The sequence below is a fragment of the Scyliorhinus canicula genome, chromosome 8 (assembly GCF_902713615.1).
Source record: "Scyliorhinus canicula chromosome 8, sScyCan1.1, whole genome shotgun sequence".
In the NCBI taxonomy this organism is placed as follows: Eukaryota; Metazoa; Chordata; class Chondrichthyes; order Carcharhiniformes; family Scyliorhinidae; genus Scyliorhinus; species Scyliorhinus canicula.
Genome location: NC_052153.1, coordinates 61,268,201 through 61,281,714, shown reverse-complemented (window position 1 = coordinate 61,281,714; position 13,514 = coordinate 61,268,201). Strand labels below are relative to the sequence as shown.

General features: G+C 44.0%; 1 protein-coding gene across 2 annotated transcripts in view; it reads left to right on the top strand.

Moving 5' to 3' along the window:
- LOC119970279 (caspase activity and apoptosis inhibitor 1) overlaps nt 1-12,689 on the top strand; it is a 51,872-nt gene extending 39,183 nt beyond the window's left edge. For both annotated transcript variants that reach the window (XM_038804648.1, XM_038804647.1), the window contains exon 6: nt 10,077-12,689. In XM_038804648.1, coding sequence (XP_038660576.1) covers nt 10,077-10,432 — 356 coding nt within the window. In that variant the 3' untranslated portion in view covers nt 10,433-12,689. The remainder of the gene's footprint in view (nt 1-10,076) is intronic.
- The last annotated feature ends 825 nt before the right edge of the window (nt 12,690-13,514 follow it).

The window sequence follows — 13,514 nt, the reverse complement described above, 5'->3', positions numbered from 1 at the left end:
GCATTCGGACCAACACCACGAGCTCTGAATACTTCCAGCTGCACAGAGGCACACAACAGGGATGCCCACTGTCTCCATTCCTGTTTGCCCCAGCAATTGGAATGAAATGAAAAGAAAATCGCTTATTGTTACAAGTAGGCTTCAAATGAAGTTACTGTGAAAAGCCCCTAGTCGCCACATTCCAGCGCCTGTCCAGGGGGGCAGGTACGGGAATTGAACCGCGCTGCTGGCCTGCCTTGGTCTGCTTTAAAAGCCAGCTCTTTAGCCCTGTGCTAAACCAGCCCCAATTGAACCCACGGTGATCGCTCAGCGAGACGGAAAAAGCTGGAAGGGTACCCAAAGAGGAGGCAGAGAGCACAGAGTCTCGCTCTTTGTGGATGGGTTCCCCACAGAAAGGCCTGAAAGCAATCGTGCAGCTCCTGAAAGAATTCGGAGCCTCATCGGGCTACAAACTCAGCCTGGGCAAGAGCGAGGCTTTCCTGGTGAACCCTAGTAGGGAGGGACAGAGTTGGAGGGACTCCCATTAAAACTAATCCAAAACAAATTTCGCTACCTGGGGATCCAAATAGCCACAAGTGGAATCTGACCAGTCTGGCGGAGGAAGTTGAAAAGGACCTGCAGAGATGGAATACGCTCCCTCTCTCCCTGGCAGGGAGAGTACAGGAGATCAAAATGAGCGAATTGCCACGGTTCCTCTTCCTGTTCAGATCCATACTGATCTTCATCCCCAGGGCAGGGGAGGAATCCAAGAATCCCCAAATCAACACTGCAAAGGAGGAAAATTATGGCCGGTCTGGCACTGCTGAATCTAGAATACTACCACAAGGCAGCTACAGCGGAGAGAGTGAGGGGATGGATACGTGTACCGAACATGGGATGGGTGAGGATGGAGGAGTCTTACTGCAAGAGAAAGACCCCCTGGGCCCTCGCCAAGGCAGCACTCCCATCCCCCCTGACACATCCTGCCCAGTGGTCGTAGCCACACTAAAGACGTGGAACCAGATGAGGCAACATTTCGGTCTAACTGAGATGGCCCCCATATGTGGAAACCGCAAATTCCCACCAGCCATACTCGACACCACTTTTTTTAAAATGGAGACAGGCCGGAGCGATGCTAACAGTCAAAGACATTTACATGGGGGACAAACTAGTGACCCTGAGTGACCTGATCTGCCAGCCAGTCTGCTTCTCCATCTAGCGAAGATCAAGTACACCATCCAAGGGTCAGGAGGGCTACCACAAAGCATGGGAGCAATACGTCGGCCTATTCCAAAACCTATTTGAGGCCAACAGCGACTAGGGAAAGTGGGAGAGAGGGGGAGAGCAGACAAGAACACACACAACAAGGAAGTACAAAGGGGGGAGGAGAGGGGGAGGAACCCCAATGGAGCCACAGAGAAGCATTAGGGAGTATGGTGGGGGGGGGGGGGGTGTGGAAGGGGGGTGGGGGGGGGGCCACAAGGCCTATATCAAAAAATACAGCAAAGAGACCAGGAGCTCAGCAGTAGGAACAGCCAGGGCGGAAGAGGGGGATACAAGGAGGGGACAGGAAGGGGTGATGGGGAGAAGATATCTCAAGAAATATGTATGTAAATAAGAAACTGTGCAAAATGTAAATATCGGACACAAAAGTTTAACTCTGTAAACTTGAAAAATGCCAATAAAAAACATGATTAGTTTTCCAGGTTAGTGTGCATATCCAAAATATATCACTGAATTACAGTGAATTTTAGTGGCTTTTTTTAACAGCTTTGGTAAATATCTAAAACATAGTCTTCACGTATGATATAACCACTTCAAGAAAACTGGAGTATTGTGCTGTTATTTATTAGGAATTTGCAGCATGATAGAGTTGATGGGCCACCTGTCAAGAAATGAACCTTTGTGTTTGACTTTTTACACATGTGGTATCCTGCTGACATGTATACTTATGCTAGCTGTTTCATTATGGCTTTTTGTTCCTGTGCGAAATCAGCAGAAAATCAGCAGAAAAATAAATTGTATCATTTCTGGCTGCAGGTAGTAGAAAATCTTACACCAACCAGCCTTCTGTTAATGCTCTTATAGCTGACATATTGCAGCTAGTTAAACATTGTCAGCCACGGTTCTTGAACTGTTTACACCATTGCCGCATTATGGAATTTGAAGTGTAAATGCTACAGGTCAAAAGTATTGCTGTAACAATTACCCTTTTGACTTGAGACATTCTCAACAGTAAAGATTTGAAACTGTCGCTATCCTTAATTTAGTGATTCTGTACTGTCCATCCATATTAATTGAATTCTTCTAAAGAAAGCAAGTGAAAAACATTTGGTGCAGTGTTTCAAAATGTTCCCAATTTTGCTTTTAACCAGCTTAACAACCCGAAATGCACAGAGATAAAGTTGGCTTTTTTGCTTTAGTGACACTCTGCCATGCTTTGTATGCGGTGGGGATTTAGTTAGTCTGAGAAGGTTATTTATTTCTAAATTCAGCATCTTGTATTGCATGGGCAGAGATGAAGGCTTTTTTAAAATTGCCATCCAGAAGAGTAGTAACCTTGAATATCAAAATGGGGAGAACCAAAGCCTCTCTGAGTACATTAACTACTGACAAATAAATCTCCACCTAGCGTAGTGACTATTCTGAATGCATTCTAACTTAAGCCAAGACAACCCAGCATAATTAAAATATAAAATAAAACATGTGGTGAATTTAATTCTCACTATTGTATTGTATAGTATTATGTCCTTGTGGGCTCTCTGTGAGCCGTTGCACGGCTCTGCCCATAGGGGGAGATGAGGAGCTCGATGATGTCCGTTCAAATCAACGGGTACAGGACACCGTGCCTCTTCGACTCCGGGAGCTTCGTAAATGAAATGAAAATCGCTTATTGTCACGAGTAAGCTTCAACGAAGTTACTGTGAAAAGCTCTAGTCGGCACATTCCGGCGCCTGTCCGGGGAGGCTGGTACGGGAATCGAACCGTGCTGCTGGCCTGCTTGGTCTGCTTTAAAAGCCAGCGATTTAGCTGAGTGAGCTAGTAAGCTGAGTGAGCTGACTGACCTGGTAAGATGCTGTTCGCTCCTTATCTTCCCTGCACTGCAAACTATCTCCCTCGCCTTGGGCTCGCACTCGGTCCACATACAAGAGCGCACCGTCGCGACCCTAACGATTTAGGGCGCCAGCTATTCTTAATTTTCAGCAGTACGTACTCCCCGACTTCTGCGCCCCACTCTTACTCTGGCTCGATTTCCAATGTAATCTCAAGAGCCTCACACTCCGCTTTGGCGGACCCCTACCTCCACTCACTACTGTATATGCAGCTTAGCGACTCTAAAAATCGACCCCCCTCCACTCTTCGCTAACCTGACGGCTAACTGTAAACCAGTAGCCACTCGCAGCAGGCAGTACAGCCTGCAGGATAGAGTATTCATCAGAGCCGAAGTCCAGCGGCTCCTACGTGAGGGAGTTATAGAGGCCAGTAACAGCCCCTGGAGAGCTCAGGTAGTGGTCGTCAACACCGGCGAAAAGTTCCGGACGGTAGTTGATTATAGCCAAACCATTAACCGGTTCACGCACCTCGATGCATACCCCCTCCCCAGAATTGCAGACATGGTCAACCAGATCGCCCAGTACCTCATATTCTCCACGGTGGATCTGAAGTCTGCTTACCACCAGCTCCCAATCCGCCCAGAGGACCGCCACTACACGGCGTTCGAGGCAGATGGCCGCCTCTTCCATTTCCTCCGGGTCCCCTTTGGCGTCACGAATGGGGTCTCGGTGTTCCAACGAACAATGGACTGAACGGTGGACCAGTACAGGCTGCGGGCCACGTTTCCGTACTTGGACAATGTCACCATCTGCGGCCATGACCAGCAGGACCACGACGCCAACCTCCACCGATTTCTCTAAACCGCCCAGAAACTCAATCTCACCTACAATAAGGAGAAATGCATTTTCCGCACTACCAGACTAGCCATCCTCAGCTATGTCGTGGAAAACGGAGTCCTGGGCCCTGACTCGGACCATATGCACCCCCTCTTACAACTCCTTCTCCCTCATTGTCCCAGGGCCCTCAAGAGGTGCCTGGGATTCTTTTCTTATTACGCCCAATGGGTCTCCCAGTATGCGGACAAAGCCCACCCACTATTTAAGACCACACTCTTCCCACTGTCTCACATAGGCCGCCAGGCCTTCAACTGCATCAAGGAGGACATCCCCAAGCCACCATGCGGGCGGTGGATCAATCCGTCCCCTTTCAGGTGGAGAGCGACGCCTCAGAGGTCGCTCTCGCCGCCACTCTTAATCAGGCAGGGAGACCAGTCGCCTTCTTCTCCCGAACCCTCTCCGCTTCGGAGCTTTGACACTCCTTTGTCGAAAAAGAAGCTCAAGCCATTGTGGAAGCCGTATGGCACTGGAGGCACTACCTCGCAGGTAGGAGGTTTACCCTCATCACCGACCAAAGATCGGTTGCCTTCATGTTCGACAACTCGCAAAGGGGAAAAATAAAAAAACGATAAAATCTTGCGGTGGAGGATCGAACTCTCCACCTATAATTACGATATCATATATCGACCGGGGAAGCTCATCGAGCCCCCAGATGCCCTGTCCCGCGGCACATGCGCCAGCGCGCAAGACGACCGCCTGAAGGCTATCCACAACGACCTCTGCCACCCAGGGGTCACCCGGCTCGCCCACTACGTCAAAGCCTGAAATCTGCCTTTCTCCACCGAGGAGGTAAAAGCCATCACCAGGGATTGCCCGATCTGCGCAGAGTGCAAACTGCACTTCTATAGACCACACAGGGCCCATCTGGTAAAGCCTTCCCAGCCCTTTGAACGCCTGAGCATCGATTTCAAAGGGCCACTCCCCTTGACCAATCGAAATGTGTACTTCCTCAACGTCATAGACGCATTCTACCGCTTCCCCTTTGCCATCCCGTGCCCCGATATGACCTCCCACACAGTCATCAGAGCCCTGCACAGTGTCTTCACCCTATTCTGGTTCCCCAGCTACGTACACAGCGACAGGGATTCGTCCTTCGTGAGCGACTAACTGCATCAGTACCTGCTCGACAAGAGCATCGTCTCGAGCAGGACTACCAGCTACAACCCCAGGGGGAATGGGCAGGTGGAGAGGGAGAACGCGACGGTCTGGAAGACCGTCCTTCTGACCCTCCGGTCCAGGAATCTCCCGACCTCCCACTGGCAGGAGGTCCTCCCCGACGCACTCCATGCAATTGGGTCCCTCCTATGCACCGCCGCCAACCAGACCCCTCACGAGCGATTATTTGTTTTCCCTAGAGTCACTACCACGGGGGCTTCGCTCCCATCTTGGTTGAGGACACCGGGCCCGGTTCTCCTCCGGAAGCACGTCCGGGCACACAAAACGGACCCGCGAATAGAGAGGGTGCTACTGCTTCACTCAAACCCCCACTACGCCTTTATTGAATACCCCGACGGCTGTCAGGACACCGTTTCCCTCCTACCACCACCACTGCCGAGGGACCCCCACGCCCTGCGCCCCATGCCTATAGGTTTCCTGCGCCCCCCCTTCGCCCGTTGCACCGGTCAGGAACGAAGCTCGGACCGAAACGCCCCCGGAGTCCACCCTCATACCCACACCGACCGTCACCACCCGAAGAGGCTGCAACCTCGGTGCTCCGCCGATCCCAAAGGACGACTCGGCCACCGGACCGCTCAACCTGTAGACTCGTCACCCTCGCCGGACTTGATTTTTTTACAGGGGGTGAATGTGGTGAATGTAATTGACATTGTATTGTATAGTATTATGTCCTTGTGGGCTCTGTCTGTGAGCTGTTGCGCGGCTCTGCCCATAGGGGAAGATGAAGAGCTTGTACAGGGCTCCACGCTTGGCTCCACCATGGCCCCTCCCACTACCAGAAGTATAAAGTGCTGCAGCGGTGTGAGCCTACCCTCCGTTCTTCTGGTCGCAGGCAGGCTCAGTTGTAAGACTATTAAAACCACAGTTTACTTCCAATCGTGTTCCGAGTGAATTGATGGTCTCATCAAAACATAGTTTGTACCTCCTTGTAGTGTGTGTTCTTGTCTGCTCTCCCCCGTCTCTCCCACTTTCCCTAGTCGCTGTTGGCCTCGAATAGGTTTGGGAATAGGCCGACAAATTGCTCCCCTGCTTTGCGGAAGCCCTCCTCCGACCCTTGGATGGTGTACTTGATCTTCCCTAGATGGAGAAGCAGACTGGCTGGCAGATCAGTTCGCTCAGGATCACTAGTCTGTCCCCCATGTAGCTGCTACAGATTTATCTCTTGAGATGACCACTCAAAAGTTAAAACCACCTGAAAAAAATAAATTTGTCTTTTAAATCAAACTAAACTATGGTTTAATACATTTTATCTGTTCTACCCTGATGAAATACATTACACAGATGATTGTCCAAAAGGATTGAAAATTTATTGTGATACATTGAGTAAAACTATGAATGTAAACTTTGCTCTGGAAAGAGTAGTTGTTACCTTAACTTAAAAGAGTTTCTTCAAAGAACTAATGTGCTTTGAGCAGAATATTCTGTGGCCTCGCCATCAAATAGTGCAAACCAAATCCCTTTTGTGTTAACGTTTATTTGTCGTTTTGCATTTAATCTTCCAAACCCACCTTAGCGTTTCATCTTGTTTATATTACAAAGAACAAAATCGGTTAACAGGCCAGTAGAAATGGATGAGTTTTATTTTTGTATTGCTTGACAAACTTGTAAAGTTAGGAAATTCCATTTTTGATGTGCATGTAAAGTTTTATATTTAAGTTATATTGTACAGTGTGTTATGTCACCCTGGGCACGTGCGCGGTCAATTCCAGCCTCACCTGCCCTGGAGTCACAACACAAGTGAATTAACCAATAATTCTTCTAAAAATACCCACCTTTGGCCCTTAGCTGCCCAATAATTACAGTCACCAGGTTTGTAAGTAGAAACACAATTACTGTTTATTTATCACAAGAATAATGATGCATGCAGTAAACCCAACTGGATAACGACAAGCTAACCTACTATGCCCTTCAACTGCCCCACCCTCTACCCATACACACAAGACGGACAAACACAATGGGGAGGAAGGGGTGAAAATAACAACGTTGCAGGTCAAAAGATGAGTCTTTTTCTTCAAATTGTGGTTCCTTAACATGCTTTCCTCACAGCACGCTGGTTGATTAAAGTCTCTCGTTTACAGCTGATATGAAAAATCTTCCCTGCAGAGTCATTCTTTCAATACAGAACTTACAAGCAGCAGCCTTTCTGGAGAGATGCTTTATTTTCTTATCGAACTGCGCCTTCAGCTCGAGGTTCACACCGAGGCTTATATCTTTCTGTACAGACACTTTTTGTTTCACATCAAACCTGGCAGAGAGAGAGTCAGCCCCCAGCATGGCCTTCTGAAAAGAATTTAGCTAGATCTTTTGGGAGGGAATTAGTTCAAATCCCCCATCCAGGCTGCAGAATCCAAAGTGAAACCAAATTTGAAACTCTTAACTCTAAAAACATTCTCGTGGGATCAGATCCAATCACTGCCTGTTATCAGGCAGAGTGCAGTCTTTTGGGCCAGTTCATTGGCCACCAGCCAAATCAATCAAACTGAGTCAGCACTGATATCAGCCAGTCTGCCAACACCATCCCAAAACAGCACAACCTCCTGATCCTTCTGTTTGAATTAAAGGTACAGGCTGCTTTGCCTTGAAATCACAGGTCCAGTAAACATCCATAGATCAAAAACGTAACAGCAAAAATAAAAGAAAGGGAAAATAAGGGAATAAACCAGGAAGAAACAAGAACAAACAGGAATGTCCCATACAATTGTTAGGAGGGTCAATTTTAGTAATATTTTCTCGGTATTATTTCACAGTAGAAATGGAATGATTCTTCAGTTAGAGGCGGTATCTCCATTCACAAAACACTGATGAGTTAATGGGATGAGAGGACAAGGGCGGAATGGTTTTAACTCTCGTATGACATTCATACTCTATTCAGGAGTCCACAAGATAATACATTCTATGTAGCACAGTGGTTAGCATTGTTGCTTCACAACGCCAGGGTCCCGGGTTCGATTTCCGCTTGGGTCACTGTCTGCGCAGAGTCTGCACGTTCTCCCTGTGTCTGCATGGGTTTCCTCCCACAGGTCCCAAATTACATGCATGTTCGGTGAATTGGACATTCTGAATTCTCTCGAATTCTGTGTACCCGAATAGGTGCCGGAGTGTGGAGACTAGGGGACTTTCACAGTAACTTCATTGCATTGCTAATCTAAGCCTACTTGTGACAATAATAAAAGATTAGTACATCATCAGAAACTTTGATCTGAGAGACAACTGAACGTGACATTAGCCTTGCCAGACCTGTATTGCAACCCCATAGTTTCTGATCTCTTTTAGCAAGAGATTCTTACTGTCAGTTACTAGCTGGAAGGATGATGGCAAAATTTGACATTTTAAAATCTTTACTGTATCAAATGATTGAAAGGACTATTGACTGTACTTTCCTTTTAGTAGGCAACATATACCTCAAACTCCTTTTATACTCACTTATTGCATACTCCATGCAATTGCAGTCCTTGTGGAAAGCAGACCACAGTTTCTCCCAGCTTCCAATGGGTTCCCGTGTCTCTCTCTTGCCAAGTAGTAACTTTAAATGACCATCTCCAAGCACTTTCCTCGGTTTTCAGAGTCCTTAACTCCACCAACAATGCCTTTTCTGATTACATTCCCTACAGCACCCTCCCAAGCCATACTGGGACAAATCTCCTGGGATCATTAGATGGCTGCAGGATGCATCTCTTCTGCAAGAATTGGACATTCTGAATTCTCTCAGTGTACCCGAATTGGTGCCGGAGTGTGGCGACAAGGGGATTTTCACAGTCACTAGGGGATTTTCACAATAACTTCATTGCAGTCTCCCTCCCACATTTATGGTAGCTCACAAAACCAAGCAACTTCTCTCTGTTGATCACATCAAACAGCTGTACAATATTCATTGACTTGTAGGAAAGCCCATAACCTGATCTCACAAAAATGACTTCCTCTTCCCCATAGCAATGCGAAGTACATTAAATGTATTCAGGTAGGAACGATAATTAGCTGTCTTTGACAAACACACTTGTCACCCTACAAGTAAATCTGGTATCTTCAACACCTTTCTGGGACTTTGGGAGACTTGGTCTACTCATTGTAAACTCAGAAATTGCTGCCATTGTTTCCAAGTATAAATACCTTGTGCTCCTTCTCGGTATTAGGCCTACTTTTGATCTCTAACAATCAAACCCCACCCAGGCTTACTGGCAGGCAGACTTCAGAAAAGCTCACACACAGCCCCTCATTTACTCTAAATTTAAAGCTGCAGTCCCAAAATATAATAATCTTATAGCTGTAACACCAGTTGAGCAGAGACCATTGATTGGATTTTGGGGGATGTTGGGGATGTATTGTTGAGGGGGATAATGTTTTAATTGGGGAGGTCTGGAATCCTTGTAATCCCATATCTATTCTCCAATCCCGCTTGTACCACATTAATTTTAATACTGATTTCAAAAACTGATGGGCTAACTAACTGTACTTGTATACATTCCAATTCATGATTAATTCCCCGAAATTTAAATATTTACACACTACATTTAACTTCCATTTTAATGTTCTAGTGGTATGGAATGTTATATAATCTCAAAATGCAATGGTGCTTCGTGATTTTAATTCAGCAGTGTTTCTTTGTTGGTTAGCAATGCACTGATCACACTTGATTCTATTCACTCTTTTTTTTCCCCCCTCATTGTTTAAATGCAAATGCATAAATATCTTAATTTGTAAATCTGGTTAATTTTAATTAATAATCTTTATTAGTGTTACATGCAAGCTTACATTAACACTGCATAGATTATAATGATATCAAGAGTGTGTCGTAAGTGGAATATTACCAGTTAAGTAATGTATCAAATTTGAAATAGCAATGCAACAGCTGGATTTTCTTGTTGCATTCTTGGTATATTTTGTTTATTAGCTTTATGGAAGGTGTGTTTGTTTTGGTATTTGATGTAATGCATTTACTTGGTAAACAGTATGGATTTGTCCTTTCTAAATCAGGTGGGGGCTCTGGAGATGAAAGTGATGCCCTAAGCATAAATGCAGAAGCATATGATAGTGATATAGAACAAAACTGCAATGATCAAGACGACAGTACAAACCTGGTGCCTCAGAAAGGTATGGCAACACGGGCTGGTGTCGAAGATGAAATACAAAAGGACATCGAAAAGAGCGTAAATGAGATTCTAGGCTTGTCAGGCTCCACCACAGGAAGACCTCAATCAGCTGGTTCCCCCAATCCTGATGGGGATGGTCTTCACCCTTCAGCACAGCAACTGGAACTGCTCGAACTAGAAATGCGGGCCCGGGCAATTAAAGCCCTAATGAGAGCTGGTGACACCAAAATGCAGTCTTAACTATTACTCTGAGAAGGTGCAATATATTGTAACCTTACACTACAGGCTAGATAGAGTACTATAGAATTGTCTTTAGTTTCCACTTTCACCGTGGTATTTCTCCCATTCTCTCAAATTGAAAATTTACTTGCTTTGTGCACCCTCCCTACCAGGAAATGTTTTGGATTTTATTTATCATACTTGAGCTCCATCAGTACCCTATTATACAGTAATAAATTATGGATCCAAAATTTTCTGTTGCAAATACTTTCAAAAATATTGTAATAATTGGTAAAGATATTTTGAATTTGGGCAAAGTGTGCTCACATGCATTGTACTTAATAATCAGTTGTATTCTGGATGACCTGGCAGTGAAATAGTAAGTGACTTTTCCATGTTTAGTCAAATGTTTGCATCCTAGTGCTGATGGAGATGTGATCATGGAGATTTTTACTGATGGAATCAAATGCTCATCTTACCCTCTGTGGAGAACCTTACCTGTTAACTGGAGTCAGCACTTTGAAGGAATCTTCACAATAACCAAGGTTAAATAACAAAGGGAGTGGAGTGTCGTGATTTCAAGAGTAAAACACACAAGTGTTTCAAATGTGTTTTATTGCTTTGAAATGCTGAGCACCAGTACAAACTTGCAATGATCTTGAATGCCATTATTCATAACAAGCTGCCAAACACACACTGTTTAGACTTTGAGGCAGCTCTTTTTGAAGTTGAAGTAGTTCTAAATTGCACCTATCTAAAAATGTTTAACTAGGGTTATTGGCATAGTAACCAGGCACATCCATGGAGCAACAACCTCTCCTAAATACAGAATATTTAGATATTTTGCATGTACGATGGAAGAATATTTATCCAGTTAAGTTTTGTTTTAATAAAAACTTTAATTTTAACGGTGAAATTTAATAAAAGTTGAAATTCTTAAGACCACAATTTTTATTTACCTATGCTTTTTAAGTAAACTTCAAAATGTGATTTTTATGCTGGCTTGTGGCTGCTTTAATTCAATTTAGTTTAATTAATGAGTTAACAATAGATGTTCTTGAGTAAATTGGAGCTTCATTTATTGAATGATCTGAAAACTCCCATTATATCTTTTTTATAAATTTAAAGTGCCCAATTCATTATTTTTTTCCAATTGAGAGGCAATTTAGCGTGACGAGTCCGAGGGTGAGACCCACGCAGACATGGGGAGACTGTGCAAACTCCACACGGACAGTGACCCAGGGCTGGGATCTAACATGGGACCTTGGCGCCGTGAGGCAGCAGTGCTAACCACTGCGCCACCATGTCATCCTAACTCCCATTATATCTAACAAAAACGTACATTTTAATCTGGTTGAGAGATATGATGTGGTTACTTTTGTTGACAATTCTAATTTCAAGAAGCGCTCTTGAAAATGGAATTCTAAACCAATTCAGCTTATATTTGAAAGCATACGATGTTTATTGCCTTATTTTAAAACCGTATCTTACAAACAGTTTTGTATTATCTATTTTAGGAAACTTATTCTCTCCTGTATTGATAAAGCTGATTTTTCTTTGAAATTACTCCCCATTGCTTTTAATTTTTGGAAAACCTACAAGCAGTTTCCACTTTACAGCCTACATCAGCTGAAACACACTCCTTTAAGGAGAATGAATTACAGAATTTGCTCAGGTGAAAGTAGCCACAGGCATCTGTCTAAATTCAACAGAGCAATTATTCCACATGCTGTTCAGATTTGAGAACATTCCCCTGGAAAGCAGAGTGGCATTTTCTAGTGTTTACCATTATATTAATTGTGGGTCTTTGACATCATCTTGGTTGTCTATATTCAAATATAATTAAACCACAATCTTTTCAATAGCATGTATGTGTCGCCTTAATATTGAATTGGTTTGACTGATACAGGCTTGCTTTACTTAACCACCTAGTAATTGTTAATGAGTTGGCATTTATACTAAAAGTGAATGTTGACTGAAGTGTGTATATATACTGTCTTGCAAGTGTATTTGGCCTTGTGGTTTTTTTTTAATGAGATCAACAATTAGCATAAATTTTATTAACCTACAAAGATCATGTTGAGACAAGGGCATTAAGGACCATCAGTGAGGGATGGAAGCTTATGGAAGACTTTAGCACCACAGAGGTGCCATTGAACTATAAATTGGTTGCCAGAGATGTGGAATCAAAATTGAGTTGAATATTTTTATGTTCAATGCATATTTGAACTATTTTTGTGCAGTTCCATATTTTTGCTATAAACTACTTTTAAATCTACCCAACTAATCGTTCTGAATTTAATCTGTTTCCAGTATCGCTCGACACAGTGTGTTAGGAGAAATCCTGCTGATCATTATCTTAACATGAATGTTTATCAGAATTTAAAGTAATATTTTTTTAAATAGGCATTAAACAATTCTTTGTGAATATTATTAGTTAGAAATATTGGCTTTCATTGCTCAGGTTGTCTCAAAGCGTTTCATTCTATAAATTCCAATTTTGAAGTGTAGTCACCATTCTCACACAAGGAAAATTTCTGCCCTTCCTGTCTTGAGTTCTGCTCAGCCCCGAATCAAAAATAAAGCATCTGAATTAAATATACTTGTACTAATTAAATATTGTAAATGCAGTAAAGCAAGTGGGACAAATGAAAACAATGTTATTAGAAATAGTTTTTTGGGAAAGCAGGATTTAAGAAGCCAGTGTACCTTTCTGATTTGGATATTATAGCCGTGGGTTTGATAATTGTACCTAAAGGCAAAGGTTGAATGCAACACAGGCGAATAGAATGAACATTTCCTCTATTTGTTGATTGTAAAGCTACTGTTATAACCTGCATGGGACCTACAGGGTTGGACCAATTAGTCTCCCCATGTGTCTCGTCGAGTAGGAGCTTCCACACTGAGGGACGGGGACCCCATCAGCGGAGCAATGGACACCATGTATAAAAACTTGGCCAGAGTGGGAGCCTGTGTACATCGTGTAAATACTTATATATATAATGAACTAGTTTCTTTACTCCTTTCATGTGGACTCCTCTGGCCACCATATTGGCAACAAGGATACAGTGGAGCTGCCGTGGCGCCGCTAATGATTGGAAAC